Genomic DNA, 16,289 nt, shown 5'->3' on the forward strand with positions numbered 1-16,289 from the left:
TAAATCTAATAAATGTAATATGGGAGAATAGTAGAATATTCTTTACAGTCATGGAATTTATATAACATCCGTTTGGTGGGAAATGCCATAATTTTCTGCATGGTTTATCTCAATTCGTTAATTTTTTTCACCTCATACAGTCTTGTGTTTGTAGGCTAGGTTATAAAACATAAGATTTCAAATAGAACTGAATGGAAAGGGGAAGAGCAAAAAAATCAGGCCTACTTGGTTAAAAAATACCAGGGCATGATGGCTGGTATTTCTAGAAGTTGGTGAAAAAAGAGAAGATGAGTGAGAACTTGTCATTTCCTGAATGACAACACAAACTGTCAAAAGAAAATCACAAGACGGAGAGATGTGTCTGTACTTAAAACTGTGTCTCTGCATGCTTTTACAGACTAGACTTGGACTCCAGTCATCTGGTAAATAAGATTCCTTTAACATTATATTTTTTTAAACATATTTTAAATAAAATATTTATTGATTCCCTATTAATTTTGTTATGAGAAATGTTGTAACACTTGTTTTTACACTATTCAAAAGACCGTAGGCCCACAAGAATCTTTGCTTCAATTGGAGACAGTGTGAGTTTACCATGTGGTACATCCTACATCAATTCCTGCTCCTCTGTTACCTGGAGTATAGTGAAAGATGGGTTTCCTAACCAATTAGAACTATCAGGCAAGGTGAAAACGGATGGTCCAAACTCAGGAAGAGCCAGTCGACTGAAAGTGGGACATGACTGCTCTCTACATATTCAACCTCTTGAAATAGATGATGGAAGAGTTTACACCTGTGAAGATGGGGATACCAGTTCAAGTGTTTCTCTTCAGCTTCTCAACAGTATGTTACCATTTATGATCAACCTAAATTGTCCGTCTTTATACACACTATTTCTGAGTGAGTGTTGTCACCATTATTTACATTTTTTTTTACCAGTTACTCTGGCAACAGACACCAATACAGCACCAGAGATGGATATCAAGCTCCAATGTTACCTGAATATATTCTCAGGCCTTGTCCCACAATGCAACCAAAGTGAAATAAAGCTGAATTGGCTGAATGAGGCCAATACAGTGCTACAGGGAGAGAGATTTCAAACCGAACGTTCATCTGCTTGCCTCTCTACGCTGACCATCCGAGGTGTCAGGAAGACAGACCATCACAGGAAGTGGCGGTGTCAACTGATTGAAGGAGAGGTTGTGAAGACGTCCCTCAGCTATACCACAGAAATTACAGGTACGTTTGGAACTATGTATTATTGCATCATATTTGCATTAACACAGTAGTATATTGCAACCAAATTCCCCTCCCTCCTCTCTCTCTCTCTCTCTCTCTCTCTCTCTCTCTCTCTCTCTCTCTCTCTTTCAGGAGGTATAGAGGAAGTGTTTGTCGCAGTGGGTGAGTCAGTATCACTTCCCTGTGCCACCCACTCCTCTCTCGAGGTGGGCAGCAGATTCCAGTGGACTCTGGGTCAAAGGTCACTGTCCAGTCTGTCTCGGTCAGGCGATGTCTCAGCTGGAACTCAGGGTCACCTTCCTGCATCTCACATCAGCCAAGACGGGTCTTTGGTCATCAGCAATGTGAAAACACTGCATTCTGGGCTCTACAACTGCTCGCAACAGAACAGAATCTTACTACACACTCTGGATGGTGAGTGTCAATGGGTTGTACCATTGAGACATGAATAAGTGCCTTACACTATGTATAAACTTAGTAAATTAGGGTAACGGCACAAAGTACATCACTGCTTTGTCCTGATATCAAGTAGATCTTCTTGTTGTTCTACTCAGTATCTGCAGAGCATGCTACCACAGACGGAAACAATCTCACCCTGACCTGCTCACTCACCTGTGTGGAAGATTGTGGAGACTTCAATTTATCCTGGATTCACAGTGGCCAGGATGGGTTGGAGAGTGGCCCTATAGGACATAACAACACCCTCATCTCCAAACTCTTCCTCCCTGACCGCCAGGGCACAGAGAAGATAGCCTGCGCCGTGCTCAGAGAGGGGGTTGAAATGGCTGTAAAGGAGTGGACCATCCAGAGAGGTAAGACTTTTGAAAGTAGTTTGGAACAATGCATAGCCATGATCTGTGTTGAGGCTGTATTCTTTCATTACTGTGATGTTGTGATAAGATATTGAGTTGTAATACAGTATCTGTGACTTTATACGTCTTTGCAAATAGGTCGTGTTCTACCTGCAGTGGGATGGTCAGTCCTTCTGCTACTGCTGCTCTGTGCTGTTGGAGGGGGCATGTATTGGAAGAGGCAGGGCAAGGGAAGTGCTGCTCGTACGTATTTGTTCACTGGTTAGATTGTGTGTGTTACAAAACTGCAATTTGGATGTTGCATCCTTGATGAAACCTACAGTAATGAACAGCAGTGAAAAGGAAAGCCATATCATCGGAATTAAATTCATGTGAAATAAAGCTGACATTTGTCCCTCTTTGCCTATAGAAGGAGAAGAACAGCAGACACCTGTTGGAATGGTAAGGATTCAATAAAACACAACTATGTAATTCACTAACAAGTGAAGCCCAATTGAGTATGCCTACAACGTCACATCAAATTTGACTAAATGTCTTCTAACCCTTTTACCATGTTGGTGAACTAAATTCAACTGGTTTTACACATTCCTTCTTTTCTTCGCAGGCTCATCTCTATGACGAGATTCAAGATCAACCAATTCAACCTTCCGGAGTAACCAACAACAGTTTCTATGATCTTCTGCAGGCTGGGAACTGAGTGTAATGTCATGTCCTCTATCTTTAGGCTATTAGTTGAGTTTTAAATCTAATTTGACTACTTTGTACTTGGCATTGTTTTGTGGTTTGGATTTCCCTTGATATTTTGGAACATTATAAGTGTCACCATGACATCAAGTCTATGCAGGTTGTTTTTTATGGTGGAAATAAATTCATAAAAAGAAAATAACCTCTACAGATTATCACCAGTTAGTTACCACAGTTAAAAACCCCGACATGAGTTGGTTACAGGAACACATTCAGTATGACTCCTCAGTGTGGGGGGTTGATGGCTAAGTCATCCCACCTCCTGTCTTGAACATCACTCTGCTGACTTTCACATCCCACATGAAACCTGGTAGCTTCTCTTCAGCAGTGTAAAACTTTGTAGATGTATGGGACTGAGACAAGACACATCCCACATGAAACCTGGTAGCTTCTCTTCAGCAGTGTAAAACTCTGTAGATGTATGGGACTGAGACAAGACACATAACACATGAGAGTGAACAGATAAGTGTGTTTATTTAATACAGGATGGCAGTGTGTGAGCATTAGCAATACAAGTAAAAACCCCAGAACAGCATGTCTCTCTGTCTGGAACAGCTCCCAACTACACATCATTTGGTGTAGAAAAGCATCAGCAAAAGTTGTTCCACCATGGGGTCACAAATAAAGGAATATGTCCAATCAAATCAAGCTAAATACAATTGGTCACCTCATCCATTTGATGATTTCACAACTAAGATTGTTATTGTGTAATACTATGTAGGCTATACCAGGGGTTGAAAGATAAGAGTGTTATTGTGTAATACTATGTAGGCTATACCAGGGGTTGAAAGATAAGATTGTTATTGTGTAATACTATGTAGGCTATACCAGGGGTTGAAAGATAAGAGTGTTATTGTGTAATACTATGTAGGCTATACCAGGGGTTGAAAGATAAGAGTGTTATTGTGTAATACTATGTAGGCTATACCAGGGGTTGAAAGATAAGAGTGTTATTGTGTAATACTATGTAGGCTATACCAGGGGTTGAAAGATAAGTGGGTGAATATCATAAAAAAAGCATTTACAGATGTTTTGTGAATGGTTCGGTAAGACATGGTGTGTTGATTGAAAGATGATTATTCTTTTCACTGGCATTGAACTGAAATAAATAAAAATAAATACAATGTAATGAGATGTTAATTGTTTACAGAACTGAAGGTGTTAGAAACATTGTAACCTGGACTCAGACAGTGACCAGAACCTAGATTCAATCCAGATCGCAAAAGATCTGCATTTTAGCATGCTTGATGTTTAAAGGTTAATTCCGATTGAGCTGACATATGCATTTTACCGTGAGTGCTATCTCCGCGTACCAGGAAGCATTGCCTTTAAAATGCCAATTGTGCTATAACGCGGATCTACTGTGGTCCGGATTGAATCGAGGCCCAGGTTAAAAAAAAATGTACAAAAATATTGTGGAAAAAACTCACAAGTGTGTAGGTTGTCCTTCTGGTCCAAATCTGCAAGTGAATACAGACAATTGGGTCCCGTTGCTGTGAAAAAAATAGATGAAGACGTTATTTAGGTGGACCAGGAGCCCTATGAGCACATTCAGGATGAGACATAATCAACAGGCTTACCTGGGTCTTGTACATCTTCATAAGCATTCCAGTCAGACTCATCTCCATCTGAGAAAGAGAGAGAGGCAGATTCACAATACAATAATACTGTGTGTTTCAAAACATTTAGCCTGACTTTACCAGGTCAATATAAACCAGAGTAGTGTCCGTACATACCTGAGTGTCTGCGGCGCCTGAGGCAAATGATCAATCCCAGCGTAAGAGCCATTATGACAATCACACACATGGATGAAGCCACTATAGTAGCCGTTCCAACTGTAGCCGTCGCAACTCTTTCTGGACTCCCCCTGGCAGTAACTGCTGAGTAGAGCATCAATATAATATGATGACAGTCATTCATGGTCTCATTTGATTGAACTGAGTGTAAAGCCTGTCGTGTGTCTCTTGTCCTCTAAACCCAGTGGTGATAAATATGTCCACAAATATATTCAGTAGATTTGTTATTTTAAATAAATAAAAGACACAAATAAGAGAAAAACATTGTACACCTACCAGGGTCTGTTAGCTCAGTTGTGGTGAAAGTCCGAACAACCAGGTTCTCCTCCTGTTCTGATTCAATGGTAGAAAATGATCATTATAGAACATCAAATTGCCAATGCAATGGTTGACAAATATAGATACAGTGCATTCGGAGATTATTCAGACCCCTTGTCGTTTTCCACATTTTGTTACGTTACAGCCTTATTCTAAAATGTATCAAATTGTTTTTTCCCCCTCATCAATCTACACACAAGTTGTCCCATTAGGACAAAGCAAAAAACATTTTTTAGAAATGTTTGCAAATTCATAAAAAATAAAAAAAACTGAAACATCACATTTACATCAGTATTCAGACGCTTTACTCAGTACTTTGTGGAAGCACCTTTGGCAGCAACTACAGCCTTGAGTCTTTGGTATGGCGCAACAAGCTTGGCACATCTGTATTTGGGGAGTTTCTCCCATTCTTCTCTGCAAATCCTCTCAAGCTGTCAGGTTGGATGGGGAGCGTAGCTGCACAGCTATTTTCAGGTCTCTCCAGAGATGTTCGATCGGGTTCAAGTCCGGGCTCTGGCTGTGCCACTCAAGGACATTCTGAGACTTGTCCCAAAGCCACTCCTGTGTTCTATTGGCTGTGTGCTTAGGGTCGTTGTCCTGTTGGAAGGTGAATCTTCACCCCAGTCTGAGGTCCTGAGCGCTCTGGAGCAGGCTTTCAACAAGGATCTCCCTGTACTTTGCTCTGTTCATCTTTCCCTCGATCCTGACTAGTCTCCCAGTCCCTGCCGCTGAAAAATATCCCCACAGAATGATGCTGCCATCCCCACAGAGGAACTCTGGAGATCTTTCAAAGTGACCATAGGGTTCTTGGTCACCTGAAGAGGAAGGTGGCCCAGCGGTCCTTCGTGGACATACAGTCATAGCTTGTTTTCCCAGAGTCTTCAACAGATTTTGCAGTTCCGACTTAACAGTTGTTTTGAACTCACTAAAGTCAGATTTTGCAGTTCCGACTTAACAGTTGTTTTGAACTCACTAAAGTCAGATTTTTCAGTTCCGACTTAACAGTTGTTTTGAACTCACTAAAGTCAGATTTTTCAGTTCCGACTTAACAGTTGTTTTGAACTCACTAAAGTCAGATTTTGCAGTTCCGAGTTAACAGTTGTTTTGAGCACGGCACAAATCATGCTTCATTGACAGCATGGCCAATGTTGAACGTTTATAATTTTAAACTAGGCAAAGAGACCATTAATATTAGACTTGGCACCCCACAGCCACTCCACTGAATAGCAGGCTAATGATTGTTTTCCAATGCTTGCAGTTAACCACTGATTCTTTCCAAACCACTCATTGTTGAATTTGCGATTTCCAACTTGTTGTGTAATGTTTATTTCCAATGGCCGATGAGTACTGATATGTTTTATCTATAATTTCCCTTCATTATTTTTCTTCATATGACAAGGATTAAAATGAATGACTGGTAGCCACTGCGGACTTTATATAGACAGGTGTGTGCTTTCCAAATCATGTCCAATCAATTTAATTTACCACTGGGGACTTTATATAGACAGGTGTGTGCTTTCCACATCATGTCCAATCAATTTAATTTACCACTGGGGACTTTATATAGACAGGTGTGTGCTTTCCAAATCATGTACAATCAATTTAATTTACCACAGGTGGACTGCAATCAAGTTGTAGAAACATCTCAAGGATGATCAATGGAAACAGGATACACCTGAGCTCAATTTTGGGTCTCATAGCCAAGGGTCTGAATACTTATGTAAATAATGTATTTATGTTTATGTTTTTTATTATACATTTGCAAAAAATTCTAAAAACCTGTTTTCGCTTTGTCATTATGGAGAATTGTGTGTAGATTGATGAGGAAACAAAACAATTTGATCAATTTTAGAATAAGGCTGTAATGTAACAAAATGTGGGAAAAGTCAAGGGGTCTGAATACTTTCCGAATGCACTGTATATTCCGAATAAGAATGTACTAGCACATACTCACCTTTAACCTGCAGCTTGACCTCAAAGCAGCGTTCATTTTGTCCCATCTGCAACCTACATCTGTACCATTGGCTGTGACTGTACTCCACCATGGAGAGAGCCAAAGATGCATCTCCTGAACTGAGATTCCCTCCAAAGCTCACCCTTTTTCCTAGGAATGTTTGGTTGGAGATATCTGTAGGGTATTGAAGTATTTGGATCTCACTGTCTCCCTTGATCTCTGCCCAGGCCACTGATGATATTTGAGTATTTCCTGTTGTCATGTTCAACAGGCAAGGCAGGGTAGCTATCCCGTTGGGTGCTGCCATAACTGAATGTAGAATTTTGCATTCTTTGGAGGAGAGGAGAGGCTTAGTCAAACAAGGTTTACTCTATTTTTATTTGACACTTACATAGAAATAAATGGAATATATAATTTTACCTTTCACTTTTAGAGTGATGTTTTTCACATGAACACAACTCCATCCCAACCAGACATTGCAACTATAAAGCCCTTCGTCAGATTTCCTTACATCTCTTAGAGACAGGGACAGGTTTCCAGCCACCACAACATCCGCTCCCGACTCGAAGGCCACACGTTCTGATTTATGGGCCACAGATGGATTATCAGGCCACACCAAGATGTCCTCAGGTTTAGGTGAAAGTTTTGTCCATTTCACTCTGGTTGCTTTGTGGATTGATGTGAAACAGGGGAGGACAGCTACCTCTTCCTGAGTAGCTGTGATGAATTGTGGCGCATCTACATGAGAACAAGACTCAGCACCTGGGAAATTATGGGAAAAAAATAGATCAAATTAGCATATTAACTTTTTAAATATGCATACTGCTCTAAAAATTACTTTCAGACAATTAAATCAAGTGCAATTTAATAAAAAATGACTACTCACCAGCAAACTGTGTTCTGATGATCAACAGAAGTATTGATAACCCGTGTGACTGAAACAGTGCCATTATCCATGTGAGTGTGTGAAGTTCCTTATCAAGTTAGTCTCTCATCTCAGAGTCCAATCTCAGTTCTCCAAGGCCTAGTTTCTATATGGGTCATGAATACACATTTGCGGGGAAACATTTATTGACTTCTCACATAAAAAGAATGTTGTTTTGAAGATTATATGCTTAACAGTGCCATCTAGTGTCAAGGACTGAGAACAAGTTATTTGCTTAAAATAATATACATATATTTAAACAGACAAGCCAGTTAAGAACAAATTCTTATTTACAATGACGGACTCCCAATCACTGCCAGATGTGATACAACCTGGATTCGAACCAGGGACTGTAGTGACGCCTCATTCACTGAGATGCAATGCCTTAGACCCTGCGCCACTCAGGAGCCCTGTAATTTTCACATTTATCCAATTAGTTCTACAATACTTAGCCTAACCGTACTGTTACATGTTACATCCCGAGTGGCGCAGTGGTCTAAGACAGTGCAAGAGGCATCACTGCAGTATCTGGCTCAAATCCAGGCTGCATCACATCCGGCTGCACACAATTGGCCGAGGTAGGCCGTCATTGTAAATAAGAATTTGTTCTTAACTGACTTGCCTAGTTAAGTAAAAATAATTATATGCATTCCTTTCTTGTACCTAAATCTATATGGGGTAGCCTAGTGGTTGGACTAGTAACTGAAAGGTTGCAAGTTCAAATCCCCGAGCTGACAAGGTACAAATCTATCGTTCTGCCCCTGAACAGGCAGTTAACCCACTGTTCCTAGGCCGTCATTGAAAATAAGAATTTGTTCTGGCCAGCCCTAATAACCTGGTTTCTTCCTAGGTTTTGGCCTTTCTAGGGAGTTTTTCCTAGCCACCGTGCTTCTACACCTGCATTGCTTGCTGTTTGGGGTTTTAGGCTGGGTTTCTGTACAGCACTTTGAGATACATTGCCTTGCGAAAGTATTCGGCCTCCTTGAACTTTGCGACCTTTTGCCACATTTCAGGCTTCAAACATAAAGATATAAACCTGTATTTTTTTGTGAAGAATCAACAACAAGGGGGCCGAATACTTTCGCAAGGCACTGTATCAGCTGATGTAAGAAGGGCCATATAAATACATTGGATTTGATGACTTGCCTAGTTAAATAAATAAAAAAAGACATGAAAAGTGATTGCATGTTTTGCTGAAAGAACTTGAATAGTTAAAAAAACATATGTAGACAATAATGTAGTGTGCAGTGTTTGTGGTAGCCTAGTCTAGCATATGTCAAATGCAAACCCCTTAGTTCATTGTCCCCTCCATAGACTCTCTTTGTTCTCTGTCTGTTCCGTCGGCTGTGAGTGGATGTGAGAGGGGAACTTAGCAAATGACCACACTCTAACTTTAACTCCCCACACTTCCTCTTCTGTCACAAAATACAGATACATACTTTACACTTTCAGTGTTCATGACACAACGCTCATCCACCCCTGGTCCCTTTTACTACTCTATGATCCACCAAATAACAGCAGATTGACATGGACAAACATTTGCAAGGTAAGTCTCTGTGTCATATGTCTCATCTCACGCTGTCAGTCCGTCTGTCTGTCGATATGCACTCCACAGATTTTATAAACAATTGATTAAAGAAATAAAGTGTTTTAGCTAAATCAATCAATGAAATCAAATCTGTTATCTTTAGTTAGATCCTGTGAATGTGTGAGGGTTGTGTGGATAGATCACCAATAAGGAAGTGAGTGGTAACACGATTTCTGAGTTGATCCTCATATCATTTCAGGAGGGAAAGCATTTGGATTCCTCAAGTCTCAGCAGGATGTGAAACTGAACTCCATCAATGAGGTCTGTTGTTCATCTGTCTATAAATGTTATTATGGTAGTATTATCTAGCTATAGTATTATTAGCATCTTATTATCTATGTACACTATCCAGTGGCGATTTTAGCATGTAAATCTTGGTAGAGGAAAATAAAATTGTGGGATGCATGCCAGCAAAGCCAATACACAACACTAAACAATACATTAATTGCACAATATCACAGCTACACCAGGCTATCAGCTGAGCCTTGTCTGGCAGCGAAACAGTACATTCAGCCTCATTTACTGTCTTTAAAAAAAGATCTATGTATGGCTGACTTGCTTTAACAAATGTGGTTTCTACTGTCAATTGAGATGTACAAACTATGGCATAAAGGGACGACAAGTTGATAAGAGGCAGTCCGTAATTTTGATTAAGACATTAATGAGTGAGCTAGGATGGATGTAGTCGATATAAATATTTGTTCAGCACTTTTTAATTGTACAGTGACAGAAATCAGAACATGGGCCGTTCTTACAGTGCTCTCCATGTACACCAAGTCAGAACCGTAGGATAAAAAGAGGCATAAATGTAATCGATGATAACATTTATCAAAAACAGGTTATAGGCTACATGTGCACCACCAAGTCAGAACAGTAGGCAAAATGTTTTAAATTATTAGGGTGAGGTACATGGGCTACTAAGATCTTACTACATAACATACACTTAGTATAACTTTCTTAGCTACAGTATACATATCTCCCTGGCACATAATCTTTTCAGCAGCATACAAGACATTTTTGGACTCACCTTGTTGTGCTGTGCTCACCTGAACAGGAATGTGGCCCAGCGGTCCTTTGTGGACATATTTTGTTATCAAACTTTGTCATCAAAGTCTGGCATTCTCTGAATTTATGGTTCTTTCAAGACAACTGGGAACTTGGGAAAATCATGATGACAACAGTGATCTTCAGGTCGTAGCTCTAGAAAGAGGGCTGAGTTCCCGATTTACAATTCTGAGTTGGATGAAAGTTCAAAACGTATTTTCCCAGTCGTAGCTTGTTTTTCCCAATTTCCCAGTTGTTTTGAACTCACCAAAGTCAGGTTTTGCAGTTCCAAGTTAACAGTTTTGAGCGCGGCACGATGATTTATTTGACAATGATTGGTTTGGAATGCTTGCAGTTAGCCACTGATTCCTTCCAAAACACTCATTGTTGAATTTGCGATCCCCAACTTGTTGTGTAATGTTTATGTCCAATGGCCGATGAGTACTGATACATTTTATCTATAATTTCTCTTCATTATTTCTCTTCACAAGACAAGGATTAAAAAGGATTTGCCAGTAGATTGCCGACTTGATTCATGACGATGACTGCTAGCTAAGATTTTGAAAGTACGATGTTGATATGATCAGTCCAATCAAAGCTACTGTAGATATAACGTGATTTGACGTCATGTTATCTGTGGCCAATGACCGTGAGCCTACTTGGATGGGCACTTCTAATGTAACTCTATGGCAGCACCCAAGGGGCTTGAATTTTCGAGCTTTACCCTTAGACTTGGCCGTGACGTAGTGTACCCATGAGTGACAGAACACTGAGCCAATCATGCTCTATATTTTATGCTGGCTGCCCCACCACCACAGAAATCACTGAAATAGGCTGAAACACCTGCATTTTGGAGCTGCCTTACTCAAGAAAACCAAAAGAAGACCATGTTTGTATGCGACTTTAAATTATATATATATTTTTTTACATTGTTTGCAAACTGATATGTGACACGTATTAATGCCAAAATAACATAACATGCGAAACAGGCAAGCCCCCCAATTTTTTTGGGTGCTAAAAATGTGGGTCTCAAAACAGGTGGGGCGCAGCTCCAAATCATGTCCAATCAATTTAATTTACCACAGACGGACTCCAATCAAGTTGTAGAAACATCTCAAGGATGATCAATGGAAACAGGACACACCTGAGCTCAATTTAGAGTCTCATAGCAAAGGTTCTGAATACTTAGGTAAATAATGTATTTCTGTTTTGTTTTTTTTGCAAACATTTCTAAAAACCTGTTTTCACTTTGTCATTATGGGGAACAAATTGATCAATTCTTGGATGGGTACATCTAATGTAACTCAATGGCAGCACCCAAGTGGCTTGAATTTACTAGCTCTACCTTTAGACTTAATGTAGTGTCCCCATGAGTAACAGAACACTGAACTAATCATGGTGCAACGCTTCATATTTTCTGCTGGCTTGTCCAACCACCACAGAAAGCACTGAGATAGGCTGAAACATCTACATTTTGGAGCTGTCTTTCTCAAGAAAACAAAAAAGAGACCATGTTTATTAACTCCATGATATATCTTATATATCTATACACTTCTGCGAGTAGGCCTTTCTAATCGACCTGGCCCGGGTATCCTGGAAGGACATTGACCTCATCCCATCCGTCGAGGATGCCTGGTCGTTCTTTAAAAGTAATTTCCTCACCATCTTAAATAAGCATGCACCTTTCAAAAAATGTAGAACTAAGAACGGATATAGCCCCTGGTTCACTCCAGACCTGACTGTCCTTGACCAGCACAAAAACATCCTGTGGCGGACTGCACTAGCATCGAATAGTCCCCTTGATATGCAACTTTTCAGGAAAGTCAGGAACCAATACACAAAGTCAGTCAGGAAAGCAAAGGCCAGCTTCTTCAGGCAGAAATTTGCATCCTGTAGCTCTAACTCCAAAAAGTTTTGGGACCCTGTAAAGTCCATGGAGAACAAGAGCACCTCCTCCCAGCTGCCCAATGCACTGAGGCTAGGTAGCAATGTCACCACCGATAAATCCATGATAATCGAAAATTTCAATAAGCATTTCTCTACGGCTGGCCATGCTTTCCTCCTGGCTACCCCAGCCCCGGCCAACAGCTCCGCCCACCCCCCGCAGTTACTTGCCTGAGCCTCCCCAGCTTCTCCTTCACCCAAATCCAGATCGCAGATGTTCTGAAAGAGCTGCAAAACATGGACCCGTACAAATCAGCTGGGCTAGACAATCTGGAACCTCTATTTCTAAAACTATCTGCCGCCACTGTTGCAAGCCCTATTACCAGTCTGTTCAACCTCTCTTTCGTATCGTCCGAGATCCCTAAAGATTGAAAAGCTGCTGCGGTCATCCCCCTCGTCAAAGGGGGTGACACTCTAGACCCAAACGGATATAGACCTATATCCATCCTGCCCTGCCTCTCTAAAGTCTTTGAAAGCCAAGTTAATAAACAGTCACTGACCATTTTGAATCCCACCTTCTCAGCTGTGCAATCCGGTTTCCGAGCTGGTCACTGGTGCACCTCAACCACGCTCAAGGTACTAAACGATATCATAACCGCCATCGATAAAAGACAACACTGTGCAGCCGTCTTCATCGACCGGGCCAAGGCTCGACTCTGTCAATCACCATATTCTTATTGGCACACTCAATAGCCTTGGTTTCTCAAATGACTGCCTCGCCTGGTTCAAATCGGAGGGCCTGTTGTCCGAACCTCTGGCAGTCTCTATGGGGGTACCACAGGGTTCAATTCTTTGGCCGACTCTTTTCTCTGTATATATCAATGATGTCGCTCTTGCTGCGAGTGATTCCCTGATCCACCTCTACGCAGACGACACCATTCTGTATACATCTGGCCCTTCTTTGGACACTATGTTAACAAACCTCCAAACAAGCTTCAATGCCATACAACACTCCTTCCGTGGCCTCCAACTGCTCTTAAACGCTAGTAAAAACCAAATGCATGCTTTTCAACCGTTCGCTGCCCACACCCGCCCGCCCGACTAGCATCACTACTCTGGACGGTTCTGACCTAGAATATGTGGACAACTACAAATACCTAGGTGTCTGGCTAGACTGTAATCTCTCCTTCCAGACTCATATTAAACATCTCCAATCCAAAATCAAATCTAGAATCGGCTTTCTATTTTGCAACAAAACCTCCTTCACACACGCTGCCAAACTTACCCTAGTAAAACTGACTATCCTACCGATCCTCGACTTCGGCGATGTCATCTACAAAATAGCTTCCCATATACTACTCAGCAAACTGGATGCAGTCTATCACAGTGCCATCCGTTTTGTTACCAAAGCCCCTGCGACCTGTATGCTCTAGTCGGCTGGCCCTCGCTACATATTCGTCGCCAGACCCACTGGCTCCAGGTCATCTACAAGTCTCTGCTAGGTAAAGCTCTGCCTTCTCTCAGCTCACTGGTCACGATAACAACACCCACCCATAGCACACGCTCCAGCAGGTATATCTCACTGGTCATCCCCAAAGCCAACACCTCCTTTAGCCGCCTTTCCTTCTAGTTTTCTGCTGCCAGTAATTGGAACGAATTGCAAAAATCGCTGAAGTTGGAGACTTATATTTCCTTCACTAACTTTAAACATCAGCTATCTGAGCAGCTAACAGATCGCTGCAGCTGTACATAGTCTGTAAATAGCCCACCCAATCTACCTACAGTACCTCATCCCCATATTGTGTTTATTTACTTTTGTGCTCTTCTGCACACAAGTATCTCTACTTGCACATCATCATCATTCTTTTTTTTCTATTGTGTTGTTGACTGTACGCTTGTTTATTCCATGTGTAACTCTGTGTTGTTGTTTGTGTCGCACTGCTTTGCTTTTTCTTGGCCAGGTCGCAGTTGTAAATGAGAACTTGTTCTCAACTAGCTTACCTGGTTAAGTAAAGGTGAAATAAATCAAATTTCCATTGTTTGCAAACTGATATGTGACACATACTAATGCCAAAGTAACATGCAAAATATGTTTGTTTTTTTGCTAAAAATGTGTGGCTGAATGACAGGTCACCACTGACACGATCTAATCTCAATGTCTGCCTTGTGGTATTCTATTCTTAAGGTTTTTCTCACAGATCCTAAATATGCAGAGGAGGAGGACCTCAGCTCAAAACTGGAAATGTTTAAAAGTGAGATTTCAAGTCTTTTAATTGCACATTGATCAGACAGTTATGTTTCCTTATTGAATGAATCAACAATAACATAATCATTGTAATGTGTTCTATATTGTTTTACAGACAAATACATGGAATTTGATCTCAATGACCAAGGAGACATTGGTAAAATTGCCTTCTTTTTTTATGACAATCATGATGAATAACAAGATTAGGCTAATCATGAGGACAACATAGTTCACATGGATGGCTCAATCTTTGTCACAGCCTCTCTCTCTCTCTCTCTGTCATGCTCTGACCTTTAATATCTCTGTTTTCTTTATATTTTGGTTAGGTCAGGGTGGGTATGCTAGTTTTTGTATTGTCTAGGCTTTTTGTATGTCTAGGGGTTTTGTAGGTCTAGGTATTTATATGTCTATGGTGGCCTGGTATGGTTCCCAATCAGAGGCAGCTGTTTATCGTTGTCTCTGATTGGGGATCATATTTAGGTAGCCATTTCCCTTTTGTGTTTGTGGGTTCTTATTCTATGTTTAGTTGCCTGTCTGCATTATCCGTATTAGCTTCACGGTTTGTTCTTTGTTAGTTTGTTCAGTGTTCATTCTTATATTGTTAAAGAATGTATGCATACCACGCTGCGCCTTGGTCTCATTCATATGACGAACGTGACACTCTCTCTATCTCTGTGTCACAGACATGATGGGGCTGAAGCGCATGTTGGAGAAGCTGGGTGTGGCAAAGACTCACTTGGAGCTGAAAAAGATGATGTCAGATGTGGTTGGCGGTGCTGCACGAGACACGTTCTGTTACACAGACTTTCTCAATATGATGCTAGGGAAGAGGAATTCCATACTCCGACTGTAAGTTAGAAGGAAACTGACACTACATTAATGAAGGCATTACCTTCGACCTGAAATGAATTTTCTGAATACGATTCTGAACTTTTGTAATCCACTGTATTTCCTTTAAGGTTATATGTCTTTTTGCTACATGACTTGTGTAATAATTTGTTATTTTATTTTTCTCTGCTGAAGGATCTTGATGTTTGAGGAGAAAGGGAAAGACCAGGAGCCCAAAGAGAGTGGACCACCGCAACGCAAGACTTTTTCAGATCTGCCCTGAAGGCAATTACGTTATGGATCCAATCTGTTCATGTAAAAACTGAATGTCAAATGAACTGGGTTATACAGGTTTCATTGTAAGGAATAAAGAAAGGTTTGATTGATCCATAGGCTTGTCCATTTGTTGGTGAAAAACGTGTGTGCAGCTGCAGAACCTCATATCAAGCTCTTGATCGAATATACTTAAAGTATATCAATTGTCAGCATTTCTGATAAAATGATAGAATCCCATAACAGATTTGAGTGTTTGTGTAATGGTGAAAAACATCACTCAAAGTGAAAGGTAAAATTATATATTCCATTTCTTTCTATGTAAGTGTCAAATAAAAATAGAGTAAACCTTGTTTGACTAAGCCTCTCCTCTCCTCCAAAGAATGCAAAATTCTACATTCAGTTATGGCAGCACCCAACGGGATAGCTACCCTGCCTTGCCTGTTGAACATGACAACAGGAAATACTCAAATATCATCAGTGGCCTGGGCAGAGATCAAGGGAGACAGTGAGATCCAAATACTTCAATACCCTACAGATATCTCCAACCAAACATTCCTAGGAAAAAGGGTGAGCTTTGGAGGGAATCTCAGTTCAGGAGATGCATCTTTGGCTCTCTCCATGGTGGAGTACAGTCAC

General features: G+C 40.8%; 3 protein-coding genes across 5 annotated transcripts; 2 read left to right on the plus strand and 1 right to left on the minus strand.

The window, feature by feature from the left end:
• Nucleotides 1-321: 321 nt before the first annotated feature.
• Nucleotides 322-3,914, plus strand: LOC139398208 (uncharacterized). 2 transcript variants are annotated; one of them, XR_011631438.1, is made up of 9 exons: nucleotides 322-422; nucleotides 544-843; nucleotides 940-1,239; nucleotides 1,372-1,653; nucleotides 1,794-2,051; nucleotides 2,190-2,294; nucleotides 2,461-2,492; nucleotides 2,656-3,516; nucleotides 3,567-3,914. XR_011631438.1 is itself a non-coding variant. In XM_071144331.1 (8 exons), exons 1-8 carry the CDS (start codon nucleotides 356-358, stop codon nucleotides 2,746-2,748), a joined length of 1,437 nt encoding a protein of 478 aa, XP_071000432.1. In that variant the 5' UTR covers nucleotides 322-355; the 3' UTR covers nucleotides 2,749-3,914. The 2 variants fall into 2 exon arrangements, 1 of the variants encoding a protein (XP_071000432.1); XM_071144331.1 differs by having other exon boundaries at nucleotides 2,656-3,914.
• LOC139398209 (matrix remodeling-associated protein 8-like) lies at nucleotides 3,754-7,882 on the minus strand. Of its 2 annotated transcripts, none has more exons than XM_071144334.1 (8): nucleotides 7,750-7,882; nucleotides 7,284-7,625; nucleotides 6,864-7,193; nucleotides 4,868-4,924; nucleotides 4,532-4,672; nucleotides 4,376-4,423; nucleotides 4,226-4,288; nucleotides 3,754-3,894 (listed from the first exon to the last, which is right to left on the minus strand). In XM_071144334.1, the coding sequence occupies exons 1-8, from the start codon at nucleotides 7,811-7,813 to the stop codon at nucleotides 3,881-3,883; spliced, it is 1,059 nt and encodes a 352-aa protein (XP_071000435.1). In that variant the 5' UTR covers nucleotides 7,814-7,882; the 3' UTR covers nucleotides 3,754-3,880. The 2 variants fall into 2 exon arrangements, with proteins under 2 accessions (XP_071000435.1, XP_071000434.1); XM_071144333.1 differs by having other exon boundaries at nucleotides 4,532-4,675.
• A 1,324-nt stretch (nucleotides 7,883-9,206) lies between these two features.
• On the plus strand, nucleotides 9,207-15,767 carry LOC139398210 (allograft inflammatory factor 1-like). The gene is made up of 6 exons (XM_071144335.1): nucleotides 9,207-9,334; nucleotides 9,576-9,637; nucleotides 14,490-14,556; nucleotides 14,665-14,706; nucleotides 15,233-15,398; nucleotides 15,573-15,767. Exons 1-6 carry the CDS (start codon nucleotides 9,316-9,318, stop codon nucleotides 15,658-15,660), a joined length of 444 nt encoding a protein of 147 aa, XP_071000436.1. The 5' UTR covers nucleotides 9,207-9,315; the 3' UTR covers nucleotides 15,661-15,767.
• The last annotated feature ends 522 nt before the right edge of the window (nucleotides 15,768-16,289 follow it).

This window comes from Oncorhynchus clarkii, unplaced genomic scaffold (assembly GCF_045791955.1).
Source record: "Oncorhynchus clarkii lewisi isolate Uvic-CL-2024 unplaced genomic scaffold, UVic_Ocla_1.0 unplaced_contig_13509_pilon_pilon, whole genome shotgun sequence".
NCBI classification, from domain to species: Eukaryota; Metazoa; Chordata; class Actinopteri; order Salmoniformes; family Salmonidae; genus Oncorhynchus; species Oncorhynchus clarkii.

Bases quoted from the DNA above. Each gene is read 5' to 3' on its own strand.
- LOC139398208 (XM_071144331.1), top strand. From the start codon at position 356: ATGTGTCTGTACTTAAAACTGTGTCTCTGCATGCTTTTACAGACTAGA. The intron at 423-543 runs GTAAATAAGATT...ACTATTCAAAAG, and splicing joins ACTTGGACTCCAGTCATCTG to ACCGTAGGCCCACAAGAATC. The intron at 2,295-2,460 runs GTACGTATTTGT...CTTTGCCTATAG, and splicing joins GGGCAAGGGAAGTGCTGCTC to AAGGAGAAGAACAGCAGACA.
- LOC139398210 (XM_071144335.1), top strand. The intron at 14,557-14,664 runs GTGAGATTTCAA...ATTGTTTTACAG, and splicing joins AAAACTGGAAATGTTTAAAA to ACAAATACATGGAATTTGAT. The intron at 15,399-15,572 runs GTAAGTTAGAAG...TCTCTGCTGAAG, and splicing joins AGGAATTCCATACTCCGACT to GATCTTGATGTTTGAGGAGA.
- LOC139398209 (XM_071144333.1), bottom strand. From the start codon at position 7,813: ATGGCACTGTTTCAGTCACACGGGTTATCAATACTTCTGTTGATCATC. The intron at 4,925-6,863 runs GTGAGTATGTGC...CCATTGAATCAG, and splicing joins GGTCAAGCTGCAGGTTAAAG to AACAGGAGGAGAACCTGGTT. The intron at 4,676-4,867 runs GTAGGTGTACAA...TGCTCTACTCAG, and splicing joins AACTGAGCTAACAGACCCTG to CAGTTACTGCCAGGGGGAGT.